The 14,740-nt window shown below is 44.3% G+C and overlaps 1 protein-coding gene across 1 annotated transcript in view; it reads left to right on the top strand.

The window, feature by feature from the left end:
- The window catches only part of DDX10 (DEAD-box helicase 10), a 149,524-nt gene that overhangs the window by 31,498 nt on the left and 103,286 nt on the right, over positions 1-14,740 (top strand). The window contains exon 10 of the mRNA XM_038761668.1: positions 14,000-14,101. Within this exon, the coding sequence (XP_038617596.1) occupies positions 14,000-14,101 (102 nt within the window). The remainder of the gene's footprint in view (positions 1-13,999; positions 14,102-14,740) is intronic.

The raw sequence follows: 14,740 nt of genomic DNA, 5'->3' as shown, positions 1-14,740 counted from the left end.
TTTTTCTGCTAGATCCAGATCTTCTCCTTCCTTTAATCCCTTTGCTGTGGGTTTTCCCTAGGCTCTCTGCTGATTGGGCATGGTCTCTACTCAGTGATCAATCTCTTAACAGTATTTGAGCACCTGGGGAGGAGGGCTGCACTAAAAACACCTGGAATAATTGCAAATAAGTAAGGAACATGATTCTGACCCTCCGGGAGCCTGCTATCTAACGGGCGACCGACAGGCACGAGTCATTTTACGAATAGCCGGAGAAGGAAGGAACTGGTACCTGAAGGGGATGAACTGGTTAATAAGTGTAAGTTAGTGTAAACTGAGGAAAAAGTGTAAGTGCTAAGTAGCATGGCCAAGTGGAAAGACAACGGGCCTGAAAAGTCAGAAGACCCGAGTTCTAATCCCAGCTCCGCCAGAAGTCTGTGGGACCCTGGGCGAGTTGGAACTGATTAATTTAGATCTACAGTGCCTGGCACATAGGAAGGGCTTAACAAGTACCATAATTAGCATTATTATGGCTGTGGTGTGACCTTGGGCAAGTTGCTTAACTTCTCTATGGCTCCGTGGTCTCCCTCTAAATTTGTTGGGGACAGGGAACGTCTCTACGAGCTCTGTTCAACTATTATACTGTACTCTCCCAAGCGCCTAGTACAGTGCTTTGCACACAGTAAGCACTCAAGTATGATTGAGTTGCCTTCCCTGTAAAATGGGGATTAAGGCTGTGAGCCCCAAATGGGAAATGGACTGTGTCCAACCTAATTAGACTGTATCTCTACCACAGTGCTTAGTACAGTGCCTAATAATAAGAGCTTAAGGAATACCATTAAAAAAGAAACATAAACGTGAAGGAGAGTGTTGGAAAGGAGGAGCTGAATCAATGAATGATACTTGCTGAGCACTTCCTGTGTGCAGAGCACTGTACTAAGCACTTGAGAGGGTACAATAGAGCATGGAGACATAATGATGGCATTTGTGAAGCACTTACTATATGCAAAGCACTGTTCTAAGCACCGGGGTAGATACAAGGTAATCAGATTGTCCCACTTGGGGCTCACAATCGTAATCCCCATTTTCCAGATGAGAGAACTGAGGCCCAGAGAAGTGAAGTGACTTGCCCAAAGTCACACAGCTGACAATTGGCGGAGCTGGGATTCGAACCCACGACCTCTGACTCCCAAGCCCGGGCTCTTTCCACTGAGCCACGCTGCTTCTCAATGATCCCCGCCCTCAAGAGACATGATTCCTGCCATCAAGGATCTTAGAATGTGAATCCCTTAAAATGTAAGCCCTGTATGGGATAGGGATAACGCCTCACCTGATTATCTCAATAATATAATAATATATATAATAATAATAATATAATATCTCAGTGCTCAATACAGCGCTTGGCCCATAGTGTTTAATTAATTCAGTCGTATATACAGACGATTACTCTCCCCACCTTCAAAGCCTCGTTAACAACACATTTCCTCGAGATCGTCCCTGACATTTCTTCTCCCACTCCCTTTTGCATCCCTCTGGCACTGGGATTTGCACCCTTTATTCACGTATCTGTCCATAATTTTATTTATTAATATTAACGTCTGTCTCCCTATCTGGACTGCAAGCTCGTTATGGGCAAGGAGCGTGTCTGCCACAGCACTGTTATCATACTCTTCCAGGCGCTTAGTACAATGCTGTGTACACAGTAAGCGCTCAATAAATACGACTGACTTTGGATTGTTTAGAGGCAAAGAGAAATTGGTGCAGGAGATGTTTTGGGAGGGTGAGTATCTCAAAAAAATGTTAATGCAGTATCTAAGTTGATTATTAATTTTTAAAGCACAAGCGTCTGTGACCCTTCTTACCAATTTGAAGTTTTATATAGATCATTTAGCTTTACATTCACTGGAAGCAGATAGCATATGTAATGCCTACTCTATCTCTGAAATTTTAATAGAAACCAACCAAACTGCGGTTTTAAAGTGGTCATTAATGAGCTTAGAGATAATTGGGAAGTTTCTTGGGCCACGAGAGTGCATAATTGAATAGACCGAGGACTAAATTCAATGTTCGAAGCTAGCTAAAATCCTCTGTAAGATAGAGCTATAAGATGCTGTAATTAAAACCAGTTTGCTGGGTACTATTTTTACCTGGAATTGAAATTATAATATATGAGTCCGGGAAAGTGAATGTATGTATGGAAACGAAGGGTAAACCCCAGGGCTTTGGCATTTTGGTGCTTTTTACAGAACCTACAGATCTTAAGCGCTTAATACAGTGCTCCGCGCAGAGTAAGCGCTCAATAAATATGATTGAATGAATGAACCTACTCAGAGATCGAAGTCGCTGAATGAATGATAGTGCGATGAAGGCAATGGGGAAGGCATTGCGCAAAGAATGTGCCCTACTTCTAGTAGTTTAGGAATCAGTATCTTATTTCCTCGAATTGCTGCAAATGATAATACAGATAACTTCCTCCCTCCGAAACCTTTACAGCCTATATTCACAAATCCGTCTCTCGAGGACTGCTCATAGTGACTTTGGGTGCTATTGGAAGTGGAGAGCTGCCGTAAGCACTTAGCACAGTGCTCTGCGCACAGTAAGCGCTCAGTAAATACGATTGAATGAATATGTGAGACGAGGGGCATTTACGCTAGGTTGAGGAACCATGTCCTATGCTTATTAATTTATAAATATCCCTATATATGGCGCAGCCTTACCTCAGGTAGTGAAGGCACCGTGTTCCTCAGTCACACCTGTATTAGAAAAGCCATTACCAGTGGCATAAGAATGTGTCCTAGGGTTTCTGGAAAGAGGAGTATTCGTTATGGAAAATATTTAATAGTCACAAAAATCAGCTCACAGTTGCCTGAAAACATGAAATGTATATTTTAAGCATGAGTTTAACAATTAATAATAATAATGATGGTGTGTGTTAAGTACTTACTATGTGTCAAGCACTGTTCTAAGTGCTGGAGTAGATAGGTAATCAGGTTTTCCAAAGTGGAGCTCACAGTCTTAATCCCCGTTTTACAGATAACTGAGGCACAAAGAAGTGAAGTGCCTTGCCCAAAGTCACACAGCTGACAATTGGCGCCTGAGGGATTCGAACCCATGACCTCTGATTCCCAAGCCCGGGCTCTCAAAGACATGGACTTGGCTGCCGGTTGGAAGGCTCCTTGCTGCCACCTTTCATCTAGAAAACATTACGGAGGAGTAAGGAGATCATTACATTTGTGACACAAATGTCTGTGGAATCAGTCAGTGGTATTTACTGAGCGCTTACTCTGTGTAAAGCACTGTGCTAAACACTTGGAAGAGTTGATACATACAGTTCCTGTCCGCAAGGAGCATAGGTCTAGAGGAATGAAGATGGCAGTGCCTCTTCACTCCACAAGCCTTCTTTATGGCCAGAATCACTTTGTGACAAAAATCTTTATTTCGTGTAAGTTAGATAAAACCTCTGGGGTCCAACAGATCTTTCTGGGGGAGCATCTTCTCGTTGTCTGCATGACCCGGTCAGCATCCTGCTCAGTCAATTCTCGTAACTCCTCGTGTTATTGTTAAGCGCTTAGTACAGTTTTCTGCACACAGTAAGCGCTCAATAAATACGATTGATGATTGTGTCCCCTTTGACCCATTAACTTACGTTCCCTGAGGTCAGTCTCCTCCCTGTCCACTGACTACAGTTTGGGTTGTGTCGGCAGGAGTCACTCGTTCACTCATTGTCGTATTTAAGCATATTCAAGCGCTTAGTACAGTGCTCTGCACACAGTAAGCGCTCAGTAAATACGATTGATTGATTTATTGGTCGCCAAGCAGCACGGCATAATGGATAGAGCGTGTGCATGGGAGAAAGGAGGTCATGGGTTCGAATCCTAGCTCGGCCACTTGTCTGCTGTGTGACCTTGGGCAAATCACTTCTCTGTGCCTCAGTTACCTTATCTGTAAAATGGGGTTTGAGACTGAGCCCAATGTGGGGCAGGGACCGTGTCCAACCGCAGCACATAGTAAGCGCTTAATACCATTATTATTATCATTATTATTATTATCAATCAATCAATCAATCGTATTTATTGAGCACTTACTGTGTGCAGAGCACTGTACTAAGCGCTTGGGAAGTACAAGTTGGCAACATATAGAGACAGTCCCTACCCAACAGTGGGCTCACAGTCTTAAAGGGGGAGACAGAGAACAACACCAAACATACTAACAAAATAAAGTAGAATAGATATGTACGAGTAAAATAAATAACTAGAGTAATAAATATGTACAAACATATATACATATAAACAGGTGCTGTGGGGAAGGGAAGGAGGTAAGATGGGGGGGATAGAGAGGGGGACGAGGGGGAGAGTAATATTATTATTATCATTACTGTGTGTGGAGCACTTTACTAAGCTCTTGGAAAGTACAATTCAGTAACAAAGAGATACAGTCCCTGCCCACGATGGGCTCACAGTCTAGAAGGGGGGAGACAGACATCAAAACAAGTAAACAGGCATCAGTATAAATTAACAGAATTAGAAAAATATGGAACACTTCACGAATTTGCCCGTCAGTGGCTATAACGCCACAAATCAGTCAGGCAGTGGTCAGTCACTTCTGTGTAGGCCTCAGTGTCCTGGAGATTTAGCGCTTAGTACAGTGCTCTGCACACAGTAAGTGCTCAATAAATACGATTGATGATGATTTGAATATGACTTTTTAAAAATGGCAAAGCCCAGATGTAGGGAAATGAAATTGATGAAATGTAAGGGATTTAATTCCAAAGTACTGCTGCTTCCATTCAATTAGTGAATCAATCAATTGTTTATAATAATAATAATGGCATTTGTTAAGTGCTTACTATGTGCCAAGCACTTTTCTAAGTGCTGGGGTGGGGGGGTACAAGGTGATCAGGTTGTCCCACGTGAGGCTCACAGTCTTAATCCCCATTTTACAGGTGAGGTAACTGAGGCTCAGAGAAGATAAGGTGACTTGCCCAAGGTCACACAGCAGACATGTGGCGGAGCCGGGATTAGAACCCATTATTTAAGCTCTTGGGAGGGTGCAATACACAGAGTCGGCTGTTCCCTTACCTACTCATAACTTCCAAACCCTCCTTCCCACCCGGCAGCATTTCAGATCCATTTGAAGGAAGAGTAAAATCTGATTATTATTAGTATTTTTACTTTTTTGGGGGATGGTAGCAAACCACATTTCTGCAGCCTGTTTTTCTTGAGCTTTGCTGTGCTACTTTGTGTTTGGGACACATTCGGTCCCGTTAGTGATAGAATATGGTGCCACCAGGGGACAGCAGATGACAGACTTTTCTCAATTTAGAAATAACGGCACATGTGGAGTCTTTGAGAATATTAAAATCTAAACTCCTTTTAAAGTTATTCTGCAGTATCTGATTTCAAACATTCGGGGCTAGATCGAAGGAAATGTATTGCAATCTTAAGGAAAGGATAGTTCTATAACAACCCAGTGGTTGGAAAATAGAAGGTTAAAAATGAAGTCCGCAATTAAGTTGCAGACATTTATCTTTTGGAACTGTAAATGGTACAAGACTTTATAAATTGTAAAAAAAATTAAGAAGTGTATTGGCACTCTACCTCTTACCGTCTCCAGTGGTAAATGCGGTATTTTAAGCCTATGTTTTTCAGGTGCTTTAGGCTGGGGTGTCTGGAAAATGTTAAATGTGGTGATGTCATTAGGAAGTTTCACAGGAATAATCCTAGCCTTGCATTGCCCTAGAAGAATATATGCTTTTCTGATGATACGTAATGTTGTTGAAAGAAAGATCCAGAGACCCAGATTTTGGGGTGCCTCAGAGATATTCTTCCTGTATGTAGTCAGCCATTTCCAAAATTGTACCGTTCTTTGTAGAATTTTTAGTTTGTAAAATGTTCCGTAAAGCATCGCATCCCATCTTTTTTAAGGTTCGAACCCATTTTAAGGCAACCGAAGTCCCTAAAAATGAAAAAACCATGAGGAACTTTTCAAAGTGCCCAGCTGTACAGTTAAAATGCAGATACAGCTTCACGGATAAAAATAGCATATTACACAGTAGTCTTGTTCTACTTTGTGTTTGTCAACGTGTTCTCAGAACGGTAACTGTAAGGGCACGGGAAAACATCTCTTACATTAACGTCTAAAGGCTCAGGGACCCAGTGGGTCTTAAGTGCTCCCTGTTCACATGGATTGGTTAAAGAAAAATAGAAAGAGAGCAACCCCAACCTTCTCCCTTGCCCTTCTTCCTTCATTCGTTCAATTGTATTTATTGAGCGCTTGCTAAGCACCTGGGAGAGTACAGTATAACAAGAAACAGACACAATCTTGCCCGCAACGAGCTCCCAGTCTAGAGGACTGCACCCCCCCGGATTAAACGACGCTTCCTGCCTCAGGAATAAATTGGCGGACCCGTGTAACAGGCTTGACTCGAGCTCCTCTCTGAACGTGTTTTCTGTTCTTCCTCTGGGTACGGTTCAAAACTAGGGCAACCTGATGGATCGCTGGGCATAATAGCACAGAGAAAGAGAAGCTTTCAAAAGGATATATGGAGTTTGTGCGGCATAGTGCCGCGTGAACTCTCCGCATCTCACCTGCAGATGCACTGGTAGCTTGTTGTTCCTGCGAGGAAGATGGTTGGGCGGCAGCCAGAGGGTTGTTGGAGTGTTGAGCCTTGACTTTTCCCCAGCCCCTGGACTCCCAGTCAACTCCAGAAGCCATTCGTCTCTCTCTGTGGAGACCTGGGGAGAGCAACGCATTTTTAAACCGTAGACGTCGCGGTGACTGCTTATACAACAGAGCTCCATAAGTCGATACTCGTCGTCCAGTTACTATTCCAGCCTTTCCCTCATTCCCGCTGCCTCGGGGTCTGCCACTGGGGAAGTGCCTAGCTAATTGTAACTGGGGTATTCGTGAGGTGTTGACTATGTAATTGTGGTATTTGTGAAGTACTTACTGTATACCAGATACTGTACTAGAGAAGCAGCATAGCTCAGTGGAAAGAGCACGGGCTTTGGAGTCAGAGGTCGTGGGTTCAAGTGCCAGCTCCGCCAATTGTCAGCTGTGTGACTTTGGGGAAGTCACTTAACTTCTCTGGGCCCGTACCTCATCTGTAAAATGGGGGTTAAGACTGTGAGCCCCCCGTGGGGCAACCTGATCACCTTGTAACCTCCCCAGCGCCTAGAACAGTGCTTTGCACATAATAAGTGTGTAATAAATGCCATCATCATTATCATTATTATTATTATTACTAAGTGCTGGGGTGGATTACAAACAGATGGATGTGGACACAGTTCCTGTCCCACCTGGGGCTCACAGACTCAATCCCCGTTTTACAGATGAGGAACTGAGGCCCAGAGAAGTGAAGTGACTTGTCCAGGGTCACGCAGACAAGTGGCAGAGTGCCGAGCACTGGGGACGAAAGGGTCTTAAGCTTCTGAGTTTAAACTCTGTTTCAGCTTTCGACAGATTGGTTTCAACTTTACCACAGGATCCTGGTTTATAGCGTCAAGGGCGCTGGTGGCCAGATGGGAGGAGAAGCAGCCTGGCCTAGTGGTTAGAGCCTGCGCCCGGGAGTCACAAGGTCATGGGTTCTAATCCCAGCTCTGCCACTTGTCCGCCGTGTGACCTTGGGCAAGTCACTTCACTTCTCTGGGCCTCAGTTACCTCGTCTGGAAAATGGGGATGAAGAGCGTGAGCCCCAAGTGGGACAACCTGATCACCGTGTATCTACCCTGGTGCTTAGAACGGTGCTCGGCGCATAGTAAGCGCTTAACAAATAGCATAATTATTATTATGGGAGCTCTGGGGAACTTGGGAATTGATTTAAAAAGCTGTGATGGAAGGAGAGAGGGTGGAAAGTGGGAGACTGTTGAAAGAGGGGATGCACTCGGGAGCAGGAGAAGCCGGGATTGAAAGGGAAGGGGTTACCCGGTGGGTAGGCAGGCTCACGAGAGCCTGTCCGTTTTACTTCTGAAAGTATAAAAGCTGACTCTCCTGTTGTGTGAGCGTTCTCGCTCAATAGCAATGCAGTCACATAGCTTTGTTGCTCATCTATAATTGAGTTCACAATTCTGAATCAATTTCTTTAAAAATAAGGGCACCTGACTGTGGTTCCAATCCCCCATTAATTTCATTGCTCATATGGGATAATTGGTTCTGATTCAGAATGTTTTCAGGAACCAGTAACGTTTTCAAAAAATAATAATGGCATTTATGAAGAACTTGGTATGTGTCAGTCGCTTTTCTAAGCACTGGAACAGATTCAAGTTAGATTGGAAATAGTCTCTGTGGCACATGGGGCTCACAGTTCAAGTATTGGGGGAAAAGGTATTTAATCCCCATTTTGCAGGATGAGGAAGCTGAGGCATAGTGACTTACCCAAAGTGATGCAGCAAGCAGTTGGCAGAGGCAGGATTAGAACCCAGACCCTCGGTCTCTCCAGTCTTCCACTAAGCCACAGTACTTTCCATTGAACTGTAAGTCCGAGGACCGCCTGAAAAGATAATCAGACAAGTCTCATTGCCCCTCAAGGAGGAGAGGCAAGGCAGAAAAGGGCAGGGGGGCAGACCAATGTGGTCATCATCATCAGTTGCATTTATTGAGTGCTTACTATGTGCAGAGCACTGAATGAAGCGCTTGGAAGAGTACAATCAATCAATCGTATTTATTGAGTGCTTACTGTGTGCAGAGCACTGTACCAAGCGCTTGGGAAGTACAGGTTGGCAACATTTAGAGACAGTCCCTACCCAACAGTGGGCTCACAGTCTAGAAGGGGGAGACAGAGAACAAAACAAAACGTATTAACAAAATAAAATAAACAGAATAGATATGTACAAGTAAAATAAATACTGTGCAAACAGAATTGGCAGATACGTTCCCTGCCCACAATAAGCCTTTAGTTTAGAGGCCTTAAATCTAAAGTTGAAGGCCTGCTCATTGGGAATAACAATAATAATAATAATAATGGCATTTATTAAGCGCTTACTATGTGCAAAGCACTGTTCTAAGCGCCGGGGAGGTTACAAGGCGATCAGGTTGTCCCACGGGGGGCTCACAGTCTTCATCCCCATTTTTACAGGTGAGGTAACTGAGGCACGGAGAAGTTAAGTGACTTGCCCAAAGTCACACAGCTGAAATTGGCGGAGCTGGGATTTGAACCGCTGACCTCTGATTCCAAAGCCAGTGCTCTTTCCGCTGAGCCACGCTGCTTCCGAATGGGAAGAATTGTGGATGGGTTTTGGTTTATCTCGTTTAAACAATTCCGGCATCAATCGTCGGTTGGCTTGAGCCCTTTTGGGAGCTAGGCCTGAGGCTCCTTTCCTGGAAGGACCTGCCACGCCGTACCTTTCCGACGGCGGCTTCCTTCCCATCTGCCGCAAACCTTACGAAGCTCACGTTCCCTTTCCTGTGCAGAAAGCTAGTTTGGGTCCATTTTGCCTATAGTGATCTCACAGGGTTGGAGAGGTTTTTGATTTGTGAGTCCCATGAAGTTCCAGTGCGTGAGAGAGGAAACAAGACATATTGCCTCACTAAGCTACCATTATTTAAAAATCTTTTTCGTCTATTTTCTTTAAAAGTCCATTTGGTATCTTTTATTTTGTGCTTTATAGCTGTCGTTTTCTTCCCACCTTCCACTCCCCATCTCGTCAAAAGCCCATTTTAGATGGCGGCAACCAGATCGAGAAATCGGCTGGTTCTTCAGAGGAGTCCAACATAATAATAATAATAATGATGGTGTGTGTTAAGCGCTTACCATGTGCCAAGCACTGTCCTGAGCGCTGGAGTAGATACAAGGTGATCAGGTTGTCCCACGTGGGGCTCACAGTCTTCATCCCCATTTTACAGATGAGGGAACTGAGGCACAGAGAAGTGAAGTGACTTGCCCAGAGTCACACAGCTGACAAGTGGCAGAGCCGGGGTTAGAACCCACAACTTCTGACTCTCAAGCCCTTGCTCTTTCCACTTCACCACACTGCTCCTGTTTCTCTAGAGGAAGTTTTCTCCCTCCGTCTCTCCCCTCAAGATACCATAAATAACCTGTGCTGTGAAAATACTTCATATTCTATAGGCTACATTCGAAGCTTTGTCCAAAATCTCTTTTATTTTTTCTTCCTCAGTCATTTAATGGTATTTATTGAATATTCCCTGAAGTATTCTCCCTCCGTCTCTCCCCTCAAGATACCATAAATAACCTGTGCTGTGAAAATACTTCATATTCTATAGGCTACATTCGAAGCTTTGTCCAAAATCTAGGCTTTGGCCAAAATCTCATTTATTTTTTCTTCCTCAATCACTTAGTGGTATTTATTGAACGCTTCCTGTGTGCCGAAAACCGTACCGAATGTTCAGGGAATGGAGACCCATTGCCAGTACGCAAGGAGGTTACAGTCTAGAGGGGTAGACAGACATTAAAATAAATTCCGGCTATGTACAGGTATTAGTGGCTAGAGACCGGGCTTGGGAGTCTGAGGTCTTGGGTTTAATTCCGACTCCGCCACTCGTCTGCTGTGTGACCTTGGGCAAGTCGCCTCACTTCTCTGGGCCTCAGTTACCTCATCTGGAAAATGGGGATTGGGACTGGGAGCCCCATGTGGGACAGGGACTGTGTTCAAACTGATTTGCTTGTATCCACCCCAGCGCTTAGCACAGTGCCTGAGCGTTTAACACATACCACCACTATTGTTATTAAGTGCTGAGAGAGGAGTGATGCATGTCTGCCTCAATAGAATAGTAATAATAATGATGGTGGCCCTTATTAAGCGCTTACTGTGTGCAAAGCACTATTCTAAGCACTGGGGAGGTTACAAGGTGATCAGGTTGTCCCACGGGGGGCTCACAGTCTTCATCCCCATTTTACAAATGAGGTAACTGAGAGCCAGAGAAGTGAAGTGACTTGCCCAAAGTCACACAGCTGACAATTGGCGAAGTCAGGATTTGAATCCACGACCTCTGACTCCAAAGCCTGGGCTCTGTTCGACCACGCTGCTTCTCTAGAGCAGCATTTCTTTACTAAGGAGCTCTGAAAGAGACGTGCTTTGCTTAATTAGTATAACAGTGCTTAATGAAAGAGAGACAGTCATTTGGCAGATTCCAGATGATAGTTTAGTTTGGCAGTGTAATGAGGTCCTGATTAATTTCCATTACTTCTAACAATAATAATTATAGTATTTATTGGGTGCTAAGCACTGCGGCATGTACTGGATAATTACATTAGACACATCCCCTATCCTCACAATCTAAGAGGGAGAGATACTAGTATTTTATCCCCATATTACAAATGAGGTTGGCGAGGCCCAGACCGGCCAAGTGAATTGATTAGTGTCACCCAGCATTCATTCAGTCGTATTTATTGAGCGCTTCCTGTGTGCAGAGCACTGTACTAAGCGTTTGGGAAGTACAAGTTGGCAACATATAGAGATGGTCCCTACCCAACAACGGGCTCACAGTCTAGAAGGCAACAGGCCTTGTAATAATTATTACAAGGTGACAATATTACCTTGTAATAATAATAATGGCATTTGTTAAGCGCTTACTATGTGCCAAGCACTGTTCTAAGCAATGGGGTGCATACAAGGTGATCAGGTTGTCCCACGTGGGGCTCACAGTCTTCATCCCCATTTTACAGATGAGGGAACGCGCCCGAGTGAAGTGAAACGACTCGCCCAAGGTCACACAGCAGACAAGGTGGGATTAGAACTCATGACCTTCCAACTACCGGGCCCGTGTTCTGTCCACTATACCATGCTGCTTCTTGTAGACACATTCTCTGCCCTCAAAGACCGTACAGTCTTGCTGGGAACTAGCCGATTAAAAGAAATTGCCAAAAGTGAGATTGAGGGTGATTAGCTCCCAGTGACTTCTGTTTTCTTACTTTGTTTTAAAGTGATTTCTTCTAATTCAGTAGCAGCCAATACGTAGATTTGCTATGATATAAAATTATACAGTCTGCAATTAGCCTTAAATCAGGAGCCTGCTTGATGATCATCAGATCTGCTATTTTAGAAGAAATAGAATCAGTCATCCAGTTGAAACTGAGAACATCTTGGTTTGATTATGTTTAAAGGGGAAAAAATATAGGGTGGTCTACACTTTGAAAGTGTTTAATTTTTCACCCAAGTATCTTAGCAAGGGCACAGGCCTTGGAGTCAGAAGACCTGGGTTCTAATCCAGGTTTCACCAGTTGCGAACTACACAACCCTGGGCCAATTGCTTAATTTTTCTGTGCCTCAGTTTACTGTCTGTAAATGTTGCCAACTTGTACTTCCCATACGCTTAGTCCAGGGCTCTGCACACAGTAAGCGCTCAATAAATACGATTGAATGAATGAATGAATGACCAGGCGGGGCTCAGTCCAGTGATACACCTGGCTAATTGGCCCAATTTGGTGTAGGTACAAAACGTGCTAGTTGAGTGTCGGCCTTCCGAGTCCCCCGTGGGACAACCTGATCACCTTGTAACCTCCCCAGCGCTTAGAACAGTGCTTTGCACATAGTAAACCCTTAACAAATACCATCGTTATTATTACAAGTCGGCAACACGTAGAGACGGTCCCTACCCAACAACGGGCTCACCGTCTAGAAGGGGGAGACAGACGACAAAGCAAAACGTGGACGGATGTCAAGTCGTCAGAATGAATAGAATTAAAGCTAAATGCACATCATTAACCAAATAGAACAGTAATCGCAATCGGATCGTAACCAGAGAAGCAGTGTGGCTCAGTGGAAAGAACATGGGCTTTGGAGTCAGAGGCCATGGGTTCAAATCCCGGCTCCACCGATCGCCAGCTGTGTGACTTTGGGCAAGGCACTTCACTTCTCTGGGCCTCAGTTCCCTCATCTCTAAAATGGGGGTGAAGGCTGGGAGCCCCCCGTGGGATGACCTGATCACCTTGTAACGTCCTTAGCGCTTAGAACGGTGCTTTGCACATAGTAAGCGCTTAATAAATGCCATCATCATCATTATTATTATTATTATTATTATTATTATTATTATTATTATTATTCTGAACGCGGCTTAAAGGCGGCAGGAAGCGGACCGCTTTTTCTTTGAGGTGCTTTTTCCTCGTTGGTCTTTTCTCCCCATCCCTGCCATCTTGCTTCATCTCTGCCCCATCCTCCTTGTAGCCGGCAGGATCACCACCTCCTCTTCCCTCACCACTGAGGAGGCTTAGTTAAAAGGGTGGCGAGTTCTACAACCGGCGCTCTGTCGGGCCGTAGGTTACCACTCCATCCTCCGAGCAGGCTTCTTTTCAGGGGCCCCAAGAGCAACTGAGTCAAAGGAAAATTAAGTCAGCTTTTGGTTCCCGGTTTCCGTGGCTGTAGAACGTGTTTATTGTGGAACATTTTCACACTTTTCAGTGCACATACGTGCATTTCATCCATCTGGGGGAATTGAACTGTCCCGACGAACACATTTTGAAGGCCACAGTGATTTGGACGGCCACAGCGCATTTGTTAAGCTGGGTAGTCATAGTAACAGTACTTACTATTTGCAGAGTAATAGTGATAATAATAATAATGATGGCATTTGTTAAGCGCTTGCTATGTGCAAAGCACTGTTCTAAGCCCTGGGGAGGATACAAGGTGATAAGGTTGTCCCACGTGGGGCTCAGAGTCTTAATCCCCGTTTTACAGCTGAGGTAACTGAGGCCCAGAGAAGTGAAGTGAGTTGCCCAAAGTCACCCAGCTGACAAGTGGCGGAGTCGGGATTAGAACCCATGACCTCTAACTCCCAAGTCTGTGCTCTTTCCACTGAGCCACGCTGCTTCCCTATACTGTACTAAGCTCTGGGAAAAATATTTCACAGGTGGGAATTAGCTAGTCAGTCGTATTTATTGAGCGCTTACTGTGTGCAGAGCACTGTACTAACCACAATATAGCATAATTTAACTCGCAGTCCCTGCCCACAGTGAGTTTACAGTCTGGAGGGGAATTAGACATGGTCAGTGTCCCTTGGAGGCCGGGTGACTGGAGAAAGTTTTTTGGAAAAATAATTAAATCTTGTCTCTTTATTTCCTCCTGACCAGGTATAAAGAAGGTGGTGAAGCTTTGCTCGTTTTGCTTCCCTCAGAAGAAAAAGGAATGGTGCAGCAGCTAATCCAGAAGAAGGTGCCGGTGAATGAAATCAAGTAAGGATTCTAATAATAATAATAATGGCATTTATTATTAATTATATTATTATATTATCATATTATTATTATTATTATCATATTATTATTATTATCATTAATATGGCATTTATTTGCACTTACTATGTGCAAAGCACTGATCTAAGTGCTGGGGAGGTTACAAGGTGATCAGTGTTGTCCCTCGGGGGGATCACAGTCTCAATCCCCATTTTTCAGATGAGGTAACTGAGGCACAGAGAAGTGAAGTGACTTGCCCAAAGTCACACAGCTGACGAGTGGTGGAGCCGGGGTTTGAACCCCTGACCTCTGGCTCCAAAGCCCGGGCTCTTCCCACTGAGCCACGCTGCTTCTCTGATTAGCTTTATTTGCCAATAGAAAAAGAGAACAAGACCATAATTCAGTGAATAATTCAGTTATTCAGAAAACAGTCACCTCGGTCGGAGTCATCGGTCGATGTTGTTACTTGTAGACTCTGATAAATGTTTTGTGGCAGAGGAAACTATAAATGAGATTGTTGGATGTTCTGTTATTTTGTTAGTATGTTTGGTTTTGTTCTCTGTCTCCCCCTTTTAGACTGTGAGCCCACTGTTGGGCAGGGACTGTCACTATATGTTGCCAACTTGTACTTTCCAAGCGCTT

This window comes from Tachyglossus aculeatus, chromosome 20 (assembly GCF_015852505.1).
Source record: "Tachyglossus aculeatus isolate mTacAcu1 chromosome 20, mTacAcu1.pri, whole genome shotgun sequence".
NCBI lineage: Eukaryota > Metazoa > Chordata > Mammalia > Monotremata > Tachyglossidae > Tachyglossus > Tachyglossus aculeatus.
Note: the sequence above shows the minus strand (reverse complement) of the source record. Positions and strands in the feature narration are given on the sequence as shown.